General features: G+C 49.3%; 1 protein-coding gene across 2 annotated transcripts in view; it reads left to right on the forward strand.

The window, feature by feature from the left end:
• The window catches only part of TRIM37 (tripartite motif containing 37), a 1,276,082-nt gene that overhangs the window by 1,205,771 nt on the left and 53,214 nt on the right, over positions 1–17,097 (forward strand). For both annotated transcript variants that reach the window (XM_078679853.1, XM_078679852.1), the window contains exon 23: positions 4,043–4,189. In XM_078679853.1, coding sequence (XP_078535979.1) covers positions 4,043–4,189 — 147 coding nt within the window. The remainder of the gene's footprint in view (positions 1–4,042; positions 4,190–17,097) is intronic.

A 17,097-nucleotide genomic window follows, 5' to 3' on the forward strand; every position in this document is an offset into this window, starting at 1 on the left:
GAACCAATTAAAATGTTTCTTTGGTTTTGAATTTGTGTGTGATGAAGTTTCATTGGTTTTCTACATGAATATACATGAAAAATTAGAGGGAAACACAGCCATTTTGTGATAGTACTCTTTGAGGTTCAATTGTGAGGAATTTTTGGTGTTCTATTTCTGGTGTGAAATTTACACAGTACTAACTTCTACTGCTTTCTAAAAGGTGAGTTGTTAATTTGTAAGGGGAATTTAATACTTGATAAAACTAGTTTTATATTATCTATTACTACAAACGAGAAACTAAAGTGATTTTTTTTGGCAATTTACAGCAAGAAATTTGAAAAGAATATGGATCTGAATGAGGACACCGTTGATATTATTTTTGAAATTTCTGAGACTTTTGTTGAGGCGAGTTTTATTGAGGTCTTGAATGATCCTGTTGATAACACTATCCATGAAGAAGACCTTTTTTTGAGAGGAGATGGAATGGGGGATTTTAATGATGAGACTTTGGATGCTGAATTAATCGAATGTTTGGACTATATTGAGTTCCAGGACTCATGTATGGAGACTTCTGATGAGGAGATTCCTGATCAGTTAATGTTAGAAGTTCTTTTAAATTATGAAAATTCTGAAGAATAAATTTATATTTAGAAATTATAAATTGTTTGAGACATTTTTTATTATTCTATTTGTAATTTATGAGATAGTAGCGAAATGATTGTGGTATAAAGTGAGACTTATAGTATAGAGTGCAACATTTCTGTGTTACATAGTAAGTTTACTCACAGTTACTTCCCTTCTCCCACTATATTTTCTCCAATGTGCATTTCACATCTCTTCTTCATCTCATGCCTTCTTTCTCTCACTGTGTCTCTCTAATGTACACTATCGCCGCCATTTTGTGTACTTTCAGAAGACAGTGAAATGTAATGCTCCAAAGGTGGAGTGCAAGATCTGCCCTACTGTACTTTCCAGATCTATAGGAGAGATGGTGTACATTTTACAGATGAGGGGAATAGAGTTTTCCTTTTGAATATAAGACTCTGCATTGGTACCTACTTGTAGGTACAAAAAACACCCACTTAACACAACAGCTCTTTTCAGAGCTAACTTACCTCTAAACACTCTACATTATTTTTTTACTCTATTTTTTTACACCGTTTTTCCCCGTGGTGCGCTCAGGGTGCGCATACCGGAGCGCGCACCTGGGAGCGCACCCAGCGCATACCCCGCGAAAATTTAAAAAAAAAAAAGTTTTTTTGCCCTTCAAGGTCCTTCTAGGCCCCCCTCAGAAAACTTAGGGGGTCAGGGGTGTCTACTCTGCCCCCTTTTATTTATTCCCCCTTTCTTTTTCACCTCTTGTGTCTCGATTCTACCGAGACACAAGATGGCGGACTCTCCGGACTGTTTAGAATGTTGACAGACACCCGATAGCCAATCAGCTTTCCACTCGCGCACTCCCGTAGCGCGCCGGTTGCGCTCCCCGGTACGCGTACCTGTAATCGCTCGAAGCGCGCATATAGATATATATGTGTTTTTGAAGTTAATTTTCAAAAAAAACACTGGAGCAATTTTCAGCAAATATAGCAAAGGCACATCTGCGTACCAGTCCCTACAATTTTGCCAAGTTTGGCGTAATTCCGTTCAGATGTTCGGGCTGTAGACTTGTCAGACCGTCCTATGGAAATTAACATGGGGAAAACACGTTTTGGGACCCCCCTTTTTTCTCAGCCCCCACTTCACGAATCCCCCCGAAACTTTCAGGGAAGGAGCGCAGCGGAGCTGGCCAAAGTTTTGGAAAATTACACACAAATTCCTCAACCGGCGCCAGAGTTATTCCCAATAGAATGTTGCGGATTTCCTATGGTAGCTAGGTCCTAGCTATAACTACCTACATGGCGTCCCATCGCTTGCAGACAAGTCAACCAGCGGGGTGCTATGGAGTATACAGTGAAGTGAGCCAGATTGGCAAGCTGACCCGGGTAGCTTGTGCTAAATGGAGGCAAACAACCAGGTTTTTATATTTTTTCCGGATGAACCAGTGATCTTGCGTGCCTCAGGTGGGATGGAATTCCAAAGGGCCGGAGCCAGGAATTGGAAGGGTGCTCTGCTCTTGCGTGCCCTAATGGTGCGAGTGAGGTGTAGGTCGGCAGAGCGAAGGGCACGTGGGGGGGACATAGAAAGAGCAGAGACCCTGAAGTATTTGGGGGGCTTGGCCATGTAGGATCTTGTGAGTTCGACAGAGTGTTTTAAACTGGATTCTCTGTTTCACCGGCAACCAGTGAAGGCGGCGAAGGAGTGAGAAGTGTGACAGCGTCTGGGGAGGACAAAAAGAGTGCGAGCCGCAGCGTTTTGAGCCCTTTGGAGTCTATTCATGGTCGTTAGGTTGGTACCATAACATAGACTATTGCAATAGTCCAGGTGGGATAGGACCAAGGACTGGACTATTATTTATCTGGTGGACGGATCAAAGAAGCCCAGAATGGGCTTAAGGGTGCGTAGATGTCCAAAACAAGTACCAGCCACCTTTTTTGTATGCGACTCGAAGGAAAGAGAGTTGTCCATTAAGACTCCCAGGTTCTTAACTTCCTTCTTTGGAATTGGGGAAGAGCCCATCGTCGGTGGCCACCACTGGTCGCTCCGTTTCTGTGAGTCCCGGCCAATTAGGAGCACCTCCGTTTTTGAGGAGTTAAGTTGGAGGCAGTTCTCCGTCATCCAACTTGAGATGGCTATGACATCTTCCCGAAATTTTGCCTGGTCCGATATGGTATTGTTAGAAAAGGTAAAAATAAGATGCGTGTCGTCAGCGTACGAGATCAATTTGATCCTACGTTCTTTAGCTGACAGGGCCAGAGGGCGAACGTACACGTTAAACAGCGTAGGGCTGAGAGCAGAACCCTGGGGGATGCCGGATTTCAGAGGGAACTTTCTGGATGAATAGGGTGGGGCGTGAATCTGAAAGGAGCGCTCGGACAGGAATGATGCGAACCACGCCAGAGCGTTGTCCCTGACCCCGATCTCCCCGAGACGTTTAAGTAAGATCTCTGTCGAACGCCGTGCTCAGGTCGAGCAGGATCAACGCTGAGGTATGTCCAAGGTCCTGTGACACCCTTAGTTGCTCCGTGACAGCCAGGAGCGCGGACTCCGTGCTATGGTTTGCCCGGAAGCCGTTCTGTGACTCGTCCAGGATCCCATGTGCCTCCAGGTAACTGGTCAGGGTGGCGTTTACATGGGCCTCCATCGCCTTGGCCAGGTACGATAGAAGGGAGATGGGTCTGACGTTTTCTGGGAGGGAGGGGGGGTCCAGGGTGGGTTTTTTCAGCAGGGGGATGACTTTAGCATGTTTCCTTGATCTGGGGACTGTGGAAGAAGTTATGGATCTGTTAATCAATTCCCAGCCCTCGTGCAGGATAGAGTCCTGGAATTGCCTGAATGTTTCGGGTTTGACAGGGTCATCGGGAGACCCAGACTTTACTTTTAAGGCCAGGAGTTCGAGGTCTTTCTTGGTCAGGGGCGGGAGAGTTGGGAGGGAGTAGCAGGTGTCCGGCTGGTAGGAGGGCCGGGGAGTAGGCCGGGTGACGGGGAGGGTCTACTAGTATTCAGCAGGTTATAGATCCCCTCTACTTTATTGATAAAGAAGCAGGCCAGATCTTCACATTGAGAGTTGGAGACTATAGTATTGTTGGTTCTCTCTGTTACTTTCGTTATGTCTTTAATTATTGAGAAGATGGTTTTGGATGGGTTAGGACTGGTTTTGATCGTGTTCGTATAGAAGGCAGCTTTCGGTTTTTTTATGAGTTTATGGTATACTTTAGACATTCCTAAAGACATCAGTGGTAACATCATACATTTGTTATGTTGCCTTTTGCTTTAGACCTTTCCTCCATATTCCCCTCCTGGCTGTTAAATAGAATGTGCATTCTGGTTGCAAATGCATTTTAGCGAACCTTCCAGTGTGAGCTATTTGATGAAGGGAGGTACATTTTGTATTTGTCAACCTTTTATTTGAAGAACAATTGATGTTAAATTGTAAGCATCTCAATTGTTATTTTCTTTTTAGATGCAGTATGTCATAAGCATATTCTTCACCTTCTGCCTGGCATGAGTAGTGACAGTGATATTGAGTGTGATACAGAGAATGAAGAGCAAGAAGACAGCACAACCTGCGATGGATTTAATGACACCTTCGCTGGACAGCCCACACAAGGTATGAGCAACAGGTTGCCCAAATGTATAATACCAAATTTCAGGTACCTTCTACAAAACCTTTTCTTTAAAGACTTTGTTCTCCAACATTTGATTTTTCATAGATTTGTGTGCTTGAATCATTCCCTGTTGTCAGGCTGGGATTTACCAGTATATTTAAAATACTAATAATCTGAAAGAGACTATTAGTTATATATTCCTTACCTTAGAATTACCCCCAGGCGTCATACTGGATCTGGAGAATTTTTCTCTTAGCAGTACCCCTGCGCGTCCTGCGTCGTGGCCGCCCAGGATGATGTCACGTTGTCTACTTAGACGTCATCCCTCCGTGCTGACGTCAGTTCTTTCTTTTTCTGTGCCAGCCTAGCGCAGATCCGGAGAGAGCTTGCCAAGGTCTTTTTTGAGTCTATCGACTCCTGGTGTACGAGGGATGTCTTATCGTCGGACCGGGTTCAAAACTGTGCGAGGCCTGTAACCGCCTGATGTCTGTTATGGACCCTTACCTCATGTGCCTTTGGTGCCTGGAGCGCAACCATGACCCGAAGTCGTGCTCCGACTGCGGGCCAAGAATCCGAAGTCTTTACGGCAGCGGTCCCGAAAGTTTGTGGAGGCCCGGCAGTCTGCTCCACGTCGCTCGAGTTCTCAGTTGAGAGGAAGGTCTCTGGACCGGTCGTGGAGCTTCCACCATCATTCATCATCCAAGTCTTTGGCGTCTTCGAGCAAGTCGAAGCACAAGAAGAAGGTGAAGAAGCAGCACTTCTCTTCGCCTTCTTCTAGTCGGTCGGCCGACGCGACGTGGGTCCCATAGCATCGTAGCTCTCCTGCTCCAACTTTGGAGCCTGCTCCAGGGACGCTAAGAGTTTCCCTCCTTATCTCAGTGCCGGAGGGTTCCCTGCCCAGCTTCGAGCTTTTTACGAAGTGCTACATGGCATCTTTTGGCAGCCCGACTCGGTAGCCGCAAACACGAATGGGGGCCCTGGGCCTTTGATGCCGGCAGCTCTGGCCCCGGTGGGCCCCCCAAGGAACCAGGGTTGGATCCGGATTTACACTGGTTGACCTCACCTTACCTTCCCCGACACTGATCCAGACGACGACGCCCCCGGCGCCGGTTGTGCCCCCGACCGGCACCGGACCCCATCCTTACCCCTGACTTGAACACTGTGCCGGACCGACATCGGTCGATGTCAGAAACGGCGCCATAAGGTACGTTTGTGTTTCTGTTCATCCCTGGTGTTCCTTTCAGGCCTGCTTGGCAACCAGAGGAGGGTGAGGAGTACTGAGAGGGGTCTGTGGATCCTTTAGCTGACCAACTTGAAAAGCTGGACTGGCGAGAGGACCTGGGTGATGCCAGAGGTCACCTGCCCACCCCAGACCTTGGCATGCTTTCTCCCCCTACCATGGCTACGGAGGAGGGAGCGCCATATGCAGTGGTGTTGCATACAGCAGCTGAGGGCTTTGATCAGGAGCTTCCTACAGTGGCATTCAAGACTAACCTCCTGACAGAGGTGCTTCGACCGCGGCGGTCTCTTCTGAGCCCCTGCTGCCTTTCAATGAAGCTCTCAAGGTCATCCTTCTGGGCCCTTGGTCTAAGCCCCGCGCAGGGGCTCCTGTGAACAGGATGATTGTCCAACGCCACCGCCTGGCCCCTGGTGACCCACTTTTCCTCTCCCAACACCCAATCCTGAGTGCTTGGTGGTCCAAGCCTCGTCCTCTAAGATTGCATTCCCCACTGCTCCCCCAGATGGGGATTCTGAGAAGCCTGACCACCTTGGGAAGAAGATGTTTACTTTCACCAGCTTAGCACTGCAGTCAGTGAATACCGCAGGCCTCTTGGGCCGTTATACCCATACAATGTAGGATACGGTTGCGCAAGGGCTCCCTCATTGCCCGGAGGAGGCCCGGGCCATTCTCACCCATGCAGTGACAGACGGTAGAGATGCTGCCATATTCACCATCAGATGTGAGCTGGATACAGCCGACTCACTGGGCAGAACGGTTTCCACGTCAGTAGTCCTGAGGCCCTACGCCTGGTTGAGGAAGTCGTGTTATTCTGGAAATGCCCAATCCACCTTACTGGATATGCCCTTAGATGGCCGTCGCCTTTTCGGTGACAAGGCAGACTCGGCGCTAGAGTGCTTCAAGAATTCTAGGGCTACGGCCGGATCCTTGGGCCTCACGGTGACCTCTCGCCCCACCCAGTATGCATTTCGCCACTTTCGTGGCTACAGAAGGGGTTCCCCACCACATTCGACCCAGTCTAGCCTCCGGTTCATGCAAGCTGCATAGCCTGTGCGTGGCCGCTGACGTGGGACCCAGCGACGCAGGTCTGTGGGCTAGTGGGCAGGCCAGTCCACCCATAACAATCCTGCAGCAGCCTCTAAACCATCCTAGTCCCACCTTTCAGGGCCACCAGAGGCCAGTGGGCTGCACGATTTGCCATCACCTCCCCCACTTGCAAAACATCGCGGTGGACAGGTGGGTATTGCAGATAGTCTGAAGGGGCTACTCTCTCCCCTTCGAGACTACTCCTCCCTCCATGCCACCCTCCTTCCATCGCATGTCGGAGGATCACTTGGCCCTTCTCTGCCAGTAAGTAGCAGCTCTTTTAGCCAAGGGAGCTATCAAAAGGGTCCCTGTGCCAGAAGTAGGTTGTTGTTGCTCTTACCACTACTTTCTGATACCCAATAAGTGCAAAGGTCTGCATCCTATCTTAGACCTCATGGCCCTCAACCGCTTCCTCTGGTAGGAGAAGTTTAAGATGCTCACGTTGGCTCAGGTCCTGTCTGCCCCCGACCCCTGAGACGGGATGGTAGCGTTGGACTTGCAGGATGCATATTTTCATATCCCCGTCCTGCCAGCCTACAGGCCTTACCTACGGTTCACAGTAGGCCACAAGCATTTTCAGTTTACCATGCTGCCCTTTAGCCATCAGCGCCCCTCGTGTGTTCACCAAAGTGATAGCGGTGGTCACAGTTCTTCTGCGTAGATCAGGGGTTCCAGTCTTACCCTATCTCGACAACTGGCTGTTGAAGGCAGGCTCACCCAAGGCTGTCTTCCGAATATGGCAGACCTCCTGTACTCGCTGGGGTTCACTATCAACGTGTCGAAGTCACACCTGATTCCCTCTCATAAGCTCCATTTTATCGGACCAGTTCTGGATACAGCGCAGTTTTGTCTGGGATATTCTGGCTAAGATACAGTTGTTTCATGCTCTATCCCGTATTTTGGTGCGATCCCTTCCCCTGCCGCAGCTGACAGGTTTGACGGACGCGTCACTCCTGGAATCGGGCGGCCACCTGGGAGAGGTAGAGATCAGATGTTTCTGATTTCCGGTGGAGTCCGGTCTCAACATCAACCTTTTGGAGCTCCAGGCGATTCGTCTTGCACTGAAGGCATTCCTTCCTCCTATCAGAGGAAGAATAGTGCAGGTGTTCATAGACACACCACCACCAAGTGGTACTGTTGCAAACAGGGCGGGGTGGGGTCGTGGACCATATGTTAAGAGGCTGTTTGTCTCTGGACATGTCTGGCACATCAGGGCATGACCCTGGTGGTTCAACACCTGGCAGGTTCTCTGAACGCCAGGGCGGACAAATGCAGCCATCGGTGACTGGTAGATCGCAAATGGTGTCTTCACTCAGAGGTGGTGTAAGGTCTCTTTCAACGGTGGGGAGAGCCTTGGTTAGATCTGTTTGCCACCAAACAGAATGCGCAATGTCAGCAGTTCTGTGCTTTTGAATTTCTAAGGCGGCACTAGCTCAGGAACGCTTTTTTTTATTTTTTTTTTAAAGACCTTTATTGATAAAAATCGCAATTACAACACAGCGCAGAGCCCGGGGCTCGCGAATACAGTACATTGCAATACAGAAACGCGAAGGATCTGGTCCAGGAGTACAGAGGTCTAATTTTAAAGGTTGCGTTCCGAAGGATAGACAAGAACAGGATAACATAGCACAACAGGGTGATTCCGGCCTGTAATAATCAGGATAGCCAATTGCATAATACAACAAAAACGCCAGAATCGCGCGCATCACGTAAAAAAATGTCTAAACCCAGAAAGAGGAAAAAGAAAAAGAATAGAAGGCCCATAGAACAGAAAATAAAAACAAACCCCCCCCCATCCACCCCCCACCCTGCACCTCTGCAGCTGGCTACGGCCTTCCCCCCCCCCTAGCAGCGTGCCTGTCGCCCAATAAAAGGAGTCCCGAAATGTAGAGAATAAAGGAAGAAACCTAATCTATATTCCCATGAAAGGAAAAGCGGGGAGGAGTCCACCACCCGTCCCCCGGCTCCACCCTCCCGTAAAGCCAACAGTACTAAACATGACATCCGGCAGCATCAAGCATTAAAAGCAGGAGAAGTTGGAAACACAAAAGCAGCCCACATCGCAAGCAAGGATAGCGATCCACATCCCACATGTCTGCCCCCAGCATCACCCTCCCACGGATCAATAGGGACGTAGAGTCCGGTGCCAAAAACCAGTACCAGTAGGGCAAGTCACAAGGCACGAAGCCGGCACAGTGCACAGTCAAAGAAATCAGCACATCACATATCTGGCTCGGTCAGCAACGAGAAACCCATCAGTCAATAACAGGAAGCGTTCATCCCTGTCCCGTTTTGTCACGTGCACCACAGTTTACCAAAGTGTCCCAAAAAAATGCGAACATCAACCCAAAAATGGCAAGCCGGTACAACCACCCAATCATGGCAGCTACGCTCAAACCCAGTGATCCCATCCCGGGCAAAGAATGAACCATCCCCACGTCACAATGCGGAGCCGAGCCAGGAGGGAAAATGTCAACATCCGACAACACCCGAGGCGACCCCCAGGCAATGGGGAGCATGGCTCGGGGCAAATATACCCTTCGAGATTCCAGTCCAAGGTCCTCACATCGCCCCAGGCATGCGACATCCGCAGCATTGGATTTTGCGAGGTCCGGAGATTCAGATCCGCCATTTTGAAATAGGGCAGCCATCTTGATGGAGACGGACGAGGAACAAGAACAATCGAAATGTACCTGCGAGTCAGCCATTTGCAATCTTCCCAGTGCACACACGATATCATCCACCTTGTCGATCAGGGTTTGAGCAGAGTGCGCCAGAACGTGACGGAGGGAGAGAATAGCAGCCAGAAGATCGCCATATCCCAAATCTCCACTACTCTCCCCTTCGAGTGCGTCCCCTTGCACCACAATTCCGCCACCACACTGCAGCACAGACCTCCCCAGGCTGTGCTCCATCATGGCCGTCATTTGCATGGGGGTAGACACTCCGAAACAGGTCAGGGCACTAAAAGTAGAAAGCCAGAGTTCCACGCACTATAATGCCGACAAATAATGGCAATATGCTGCCACAAGCTGAAGACCCATAGAAACGCCGTCTTGTAAAATAGTGCGGGAGCGGAAATCCGGGAGCCTCCCGTTGATTGCGGAGCTCCACGAAAGCCGTTTCTCGGCAGCCAGCAAATAGAGCACTCACCGCCGTGCAGTTGCCCCAAACCAAGCGCCAGGCACGATCCGACCCGCACCTGTAGTACAGCGGGGCGCGCGTGTTGAAATTCGGCTGCCTCGCACTAAGAAGGATCTGACCGGCTCACAGCGGTCGCTGGCATCCCGAGTTGCGCACTTAGCGGCCGGCCTCACCATCCACTCGAGGCCCCGGTCTGAGAACTGCTGCGGGCCGCATAATGCGATCAGTCATTTCTCCCGTGAGGGAAAACGGTACAGCATCAGGATTGCTCCACAGGTCGCCGGACGTCATCATCTTCAACAATCCGCCAGGGCGGGCCAGGATAGACGGCAGGATAGTTGCAAAGGAGAAGATGATCCTCGGAGCCGAGGGACTGAGGGTCCTACCCGGACTCCATCTTGGCTCCTCCCCCTCAGGAACGCTTTTTGTCATGAGTAGAACTGCGGCCTCCTCGATGCTTTTCCGCCTGTACCACTTCTGCCCAGAATACCGAAGAAGATCAAGTGCGACCGGGCCCAAGTCATTCTTGTGGCTCCAGACTGGGCACGAACAGTGTGGTACATCGAGCTCTTGAGCATGGCCATCGATCCTCCGGTCAGACAGCCTCTTCGGGAGGATCTTCTGTTGAAGCAGCAGGGACAGTCCTCCACCTCAACCTGTCCAGCCTCCACCTCCTTGTGTGGAGATTGAGAGGCAGTAGTTGACACCTTTTGACCTTCCTCCCGAAATCTGTTATTTCATCTTTGCAGCCAGGTGTCCCTCTACTAAAATGGTATATTACTGTAGATGGAACAAGTTTGTGGCATGGTGCACACCAAAGGCTCTGGATCCATTCTCTACCCCTCTTTTGGAGGCTCTTTTGTATATGCTTTCTTTAGCCCAGCAGGGCTCTGCCCTGGGTACTCTTAAAGGCTACCTTTCGGCTATATCTGACTTTCTTCGCCTTCCTGATCAGCCTTCCCTTTTCAAGTCCCCTATTGTATATCGATTTCTGAAGGGCATTACTCCTCTCTTTCCTCCTTCTCTGTTCATAATTCCCCAATGGGACATGAACCTGGTCTTAACCTATCTTATGTGCGTTCCCTTTGAGCCTCTTCACAACTGTCCTCTCGGGTTTCTTACACTGATGACAGCTTTCCTTGTTGCCATCACCTCTGCTCGCTGAGTGAGTGAGGTTCAAGCTCTATCCTCCAAACTTCCGGCTGTTCATCCGGACAAAGTGGTCCTTCGCACGATGCCTTCTTTTCTTTCCAGAGTGATTACCTCTTTCCATATAGGACAGATCATCACTTTGCCCTTTCTTCCCACCTCCGCACCCTTCCAAGGAGGAGGAGAAACTCCACCATCTGGACCCAAAACATGCGCTGTCTTTCTATCTCGACCGCACAATGGATTTCCGGGTGGACGATCAGCTCTATGTGGGGGCCAATAAAGGTCGGGCTGTGCAAAAACGTACCATCTCTTGGTGGGTTGTCCCTGCATTTAAAGCTGCTATTCCTTACCGAAAAAAGTAGCTCCAGTGGTGCGCACAAAGGAACCTTTCGTCAAGTGGTCACGGTACATGGGAAACTCTTTTTGATGTTATGCCGAGGTATCGGATTTTCCGTGACCCGCTACCGAAACCTGCCAAGTGTCAAGATGCTGCTGTGGTACAGCGGACCAAGATGTGTATATATATATATATCTATATATATCAAATTCTCGCCACACGCCAGCGCGCTTCAACCCGTCTCTGGTTGCAAAAGAATGACGATGAGCAAAACCCAATTCTGGTGCCAGGTTTTCAGTGCTTTATTGTGCAGTCAAAACGCCCAGCTTGTCCCCCATGACGCGTTTCGCCTCTGTCCGGAGGACTTGATCACATGATATATATATATATATATATATATATATATATATATATATATATATATATATATATATATATATATAAAATATATATATATAATGAGAGCAGTTTACTCAGCGTATGTAATATTTGTCTCACGTTTAAGTAGATTGAGTTCTATTCTATTTAGGATTAGTTCTCTGTCATGCTTTTGATTTTGTACCCCATTAGAGCCTTGGGGTATATATTATTTGTATTATATTAAGAGGCTTAAGTGTGAAGACCCACTTAATAGGCATGTTAAGTGTCTATTATGTTTTGTAGGATATGGCACTAGGGTGTCTTTCCCAAATTTTCTTCTGACATTTTTACAGTAGGTACCTGGTAGCCTACATTATTGTTGATGTGGCATCAGCTTTTGCCCTGGTGCTTGCCATCCATTTATGTGAAAGATGAAGTTCTCTATGTCTGCTCGACATAGAACATTATTAGCCAAATGTATCTGCTGGATGTAGAACATTATTATCCAAATGCTTGTCTTGTGAAGCTTTATTGAGTTTTTCAGATTACAGATTCAGCATCCAGTGTTATATATAAAATTAACATGCATGTCACTCAACCAACTGTAATACAGAGATTGTATTTGGGTCTTAGGCTAGCAAACATGTATGCAGGTAGTAGGATAAGATAAGGGGGTGCTGTATTGTATTGTGTTGCACCTCAGAAGGGGTTGTCCTTCCTGAAATATGTCTGGTGTGTGAAACTACTGGTGTGGTCTACTATCTACTAATTTGGGATTAGAACTGAGGGGAGGGGGGAGGGGCGGCGGGGGTGTTGTGTGTGTTTGTGTTTTTTTGTTTGTGTTGTTGGGGGCTTAACTGCAGGCTTTGCAAAATTGGGAATGTTGTGAAGGCCGCTGACCCTGCGGGTGTTATGGGGGTTTGTTTGCTTGTGTAGTGCATGGGGGTTCCTACGGTGTTGAGGATTCTCTGGGGATCTTGTCTGGCAGGTCCCAGCCGAGGGCCACCACGGGGCCGGCAGTGGCAAGGGTGGCTGGGCGTCTGCTGTGTATTGTCAGAAGTGGTGCATAAGCGTAGCTCATTCTGTAGAGATATGGCGCCGGTACACTCCCCGCACCTCTTCGTGTCTGATCGCGTCCTCTGCTGCACCCCATTTGTTGCTACCGTCCAGGCCACCAGCGGGGGCCCCGCCGGAGCCCGCCAATGTATAGTGATCCCTCGCTTTGCTAGCAGTATAGCCAGCAAGGCAAATCGTGTTTGGACCTTGTGGTGTTTCCTGCGTTGGAACACCCTAGTGTGCAGGCCTCCCATGTGGCAATGTCAGTAAGCCCTGTGATCTCCCGTAGTATTTCATGTACTCCAGTAGGATTGTATGGTGGACAGTTCCAGAAAATATGTTGAAATGTTGCGGGGGACTGACATCGGTGGCATAGGAATTGAGTTCTGGGGTAGAAATGCTGGAGTTGTGCCAGTAGGAGTTATGCGCGTTGTAGGATGTATGTTTTTGAACCGCGAGTTTCGGGATAATTTCTTTGGGTATTCAATGGCGTGTTCCTATTCTCTGCTGTGCAATATCCGTTCTAGATCTTCCTCCCACTTGCGCCGTAGTGGATTAAGTGACGTGGCGGTAAGTTCTTGTATGGCTTTATAGAGCCAGGTGATTAAGTGGAGTATTGTGTGAAGTACAGGGAGCATTGCTGGGGCCCTCGGACAGGTCCCAGAGTTGGCGACAACTTGAAGCGATTTGTCTGTGGAGGAGGAATTGTCCTTGTGGAAGGCCGCTTTCCTCCACTATTTTGTTAAATGGGAGAAGCTGACCAGCTGCAAACAGGGAGTCCATCTCGAGGAGTGAGTGGCATGTCCAGGTCTGCATACTAGGCTGACTAATGGAAGTAGTGGGGTGTAGAATGGGGTTCAGTGAGACATGAGATGAAGCCGTAGCACACAGGTACGAGTCACGGCTACCTGTAGTGGGTATGTCTGCTCGGATCAGGATCCTGGCCGAAGTAAATAACGGAGTGGCAGTATAGGTAGAGGTCCTGTCTCCGAAATGGTCTCCTCCATATGGTGTCTCTGAAATGCTCTCCTCCATATGGTGTCCCGCTGTCCAGCGTGAAAACCACTGGGGCTGTGCCACCAAGAAATACGCCTCAATGGAAGGGGCCGCCAGTCCTCCCTGGTCAGTCGGTAGTTGCATCTTGGCTCAGGCCACTCTTTGACGACCGCTGCCCCGGATGAGGGAGCTGAATAAGGAGTCTAGTTTACAGAAGAAGGAGCGTGGAGGAATGACAGGGATGTTGGCACAGTGGTATCGGAGCTGAGGCACTATGATCATCATCCAGGGCTATTCTATCTATTGGGAAAATGGCAGAGTCTTCCAGAAACCCACCATGGCTCTTGTACCTGCCAGCGCTTTACGGTGGTTGCCTTCATATACTTATGCTGGGGAGTGGTAGAGTTTGGCTCCTAGGTAGCAAGGGGCTTGGGTGCTCCAGGTATCTCTCACAGGGGGAGGTCCGGAATCAAGGGATAAATTGTTGACTTTGTCCAGTTAACTTTCAACCCTGCTGCGGCCACAAAGTCTGGGAGTGTGGTTCAGATAGGGCTGAGGTCTAACGTGATGTCCTGTACATAAAGCGTCATCTGCATACTGGTGGTGCCCGCCAGTGGAATACCCTAGGTGTTCCCCTCCTGGCGAAGATGGACAGGTAGGTGTTCCATTGCCTTGGCAAATAGTAGGGGGAAGAGAGGACATACCTGCCGTGTGCCATACTCCACACAGAGGGGGCCGGGATAGTCTTATGGCCAGTAATGTTGAGCATCTTCATGTTTTTTCACCTTTAGTGATTGCTGGTTTACCTTTTATTATATCCTGTTATAAGAGATCTTGTAGGATCTGCTTTTATGGTTACCTCCACTTTTTGCTTGGTGTTATGCTGTTTCTGACTAGTTTGACTGGGACCCTGCTAATCAGGACTCCAGTCTCTGTGCTTTCTCCCTTAAATTGGCTATGGTAAGTACTTGGGTACACCCCAAATTGGCTACTGATGTACTCTCATAAGTTCCTAGTATATTGCACCCAGAGCATATGTACACCAGAGTTCGCCCATGGGCTGAAACATGTATTATGCCACCCAAGAGAAACCACTTTAATTATGACTCCAGGCCTGATATTGTAGCCTGTGTAGGTTGGTGCCAGCACCACTTACGTCAGATATAGGTTTCCCTAAACCTATATCTGAGGTCATTACACTGAAAACCTCTAAATTACGCATAAGGCAGGCCTGTCAATCCTGAATGCAGGGTGCTCGGTTCTAAGTGTGAGGGTGTCCCTGAATGATCGGGACACCCCTACAACCCTTGTAGTCTATTCACCCGGGTTAGAAGTGCATCAGCCATTACGACTTGATTGGCCATGCATCATTGCGCCATGACCATCTCTAAACTGGCTGTAACGAATCCTGTCATATTTGGTATCAAACATGTTAGAATCATACCCCCACACCGATTCCATGCACTGAAAAGCTTCTCCTGGAGGCCCTCAGTGCTCCTGGTACCAGTCTTCCAGAATCGGACATCAAGCGAGGGCTGCTGCTGACCAGAGACATGTTCATGCCCTCCTGCTGCTGAGACCAGCTCAAGCAGGGGAAGGCAGAAAAATACATATCCTGACTTAGGGAGGTGTTACCGCCTCCCAGACAGGGTTTAGTATAGTTTGGTGGGATGGGACGCTAGCCAGCGCCACTGAGACTGCTTGAAAGGCACAATTGGTGCCCTCCTTGCATACTCCATTTCAAGGAGCTGTTGCCGCTGGCTCTGGCGTGAAACTGGACAAAGAACATGGGAATAGCCTCTCCACTGTCTGGCGCCTTGGATGGACCCCTGAATCGTTCCAACCCCTCCCTAAGGGTACTTAAGGGTTTACCTGTGGGTGAGTCCCTAGATTTGTCATGGGACAAGATTTAGATCCAAAACCACTTCATCTTCGACTGTCTGGGCATTCTGGACTTCACTGGACTTCACCTTGGACACCGAGACTGCAACTGGGAAGACTCTTGCTACTCCTGGTCTCATCGTCCTGTAAACCTGTTGCAACGCCCATGCCCGTGCTCCATACAGGATCTTTCCAAGGCCTGTGGACATCCAAGACACCTTTAGGAATCTCCCTTGAAGTGAAGGAGTCACTTCCCTGCATTTGCAGGCACTGCAACACAACTGACCGGTCTGCTGATTCTGGGCTCCCACAGACTCCGAAAGGCTCAGCAACACAGATAGTGACTCTACAACTCCCTCGAGGCCTGCACTGTCTTCTCACTTAGTTTGAGGCTAGTATCCCTCATCGAACCCGCAGGAACCAAACCCATGTGCACCACGTTACCTTCCCATTGCCAAGGCTTGTTGACTCTCTTTACCAGAGATCTTCAGGCTCCTAGAAACCCCAGCCTCAAGCATCTCCTGCAGCCAAGATCTTCATCCTCACCGCATCCTTTGCACCATGGGCCGGCATCTTTGGTGAGCTGGTCAAGGTCCTCTTGTTGCACCTGTGCTTCCGGCCTGTGGGTCCTCTTAAGGGACTTATTTGCCTGCAGGGGGCTCTCCTGCTGGTTCGGGCCTACTGTGACTGCCGTGCTCGTGCCTTGCTGGTCCTGACACTGCACCGGTTTTGCCTACCACGTTGTTTGCGTTTGCCAAGACTTGTTGGTGCTCCCGACGGACACCGACCCCCTCAGCTCTCGACATCCCTTGTGGGACAACTCGTGAATGTCTCCTGGTCTTCCTCAACGTTGCTTGGTCCGCACACTTGCATCTTCTGACATCGGTAGACATTCGTCTTCAGTGCCTCCCAGTCACTCCTGAGTGGCATAGACTCTGTCCCCTCTGCTTTCAGGTACTTCTCAACTTAAATCCACCTTTGGGTTACACCAGACACTTTTACCTTCTTTGTCAGCAGCATCCTCCGGAAGTCTTCCATTGGGTTTGACAGCAGTTTCCAACTTTACACCTATGCACCCAACTTCCCTGGTTCCTAGGGTATCCATAGGTGAGGTGACTCTCCAACTTTCTGTCTTCTATGGGGTTTCTTCAGGGTCCAAAGGGAAAGGTCCTTCTTCTTTAAAATTGCAACTGTGACTTACCTATTGACTTGAATTGAGTGTGCGGTCATTTTCTCACACTGCACATGACCTCTGTGGGGTTCCTAGAGTCTCACCTTGGGTAACCGCTCTTCTACGTCTTCTGGGTGCACGCTAGTCTTGAGTCGTGGTTCGCATTCCACTATTTTGGTATATGGTTTGGTCTCCCCTGGCGACCACTGTGTATTTGTGCTACTTACCTGTTTTATTTGGAAAGTATTATGTGCATTGTGTTATATCTACGGGTACATGATATTATTATGCGTTAGTAATCACCATAAGGGTTGTCTGGATCAGTGCAAGGTGCTAAACTTATATACTAAGCCATATACTAAGCCAGCTTCTTGCAAACAGGCTCTAACTTGGGACATGCAGAGTCCCTAGCAATTAGCAGCTGCAAGCATTCACGTTTGAAGTCAGGTTTCACTTCTATCAGTAAGTTGAAATCTTGTTGTACAAA

This window comes from Lissotriton helveticus, chromosome 3_1 (genome assembly GCF_964261635.1).
Source record: "Lissotriton helveticus chromosome 3_1, aLisHel1.1, whole genome shotgun sequence".
NCBI classification, from domain to species: domain Eukaryota; kingdom Metazoa; phylum Chordata; class Amphibia; order Caudata; family Salamandridae; genus Lissotriton; species Lissotriton helveticus.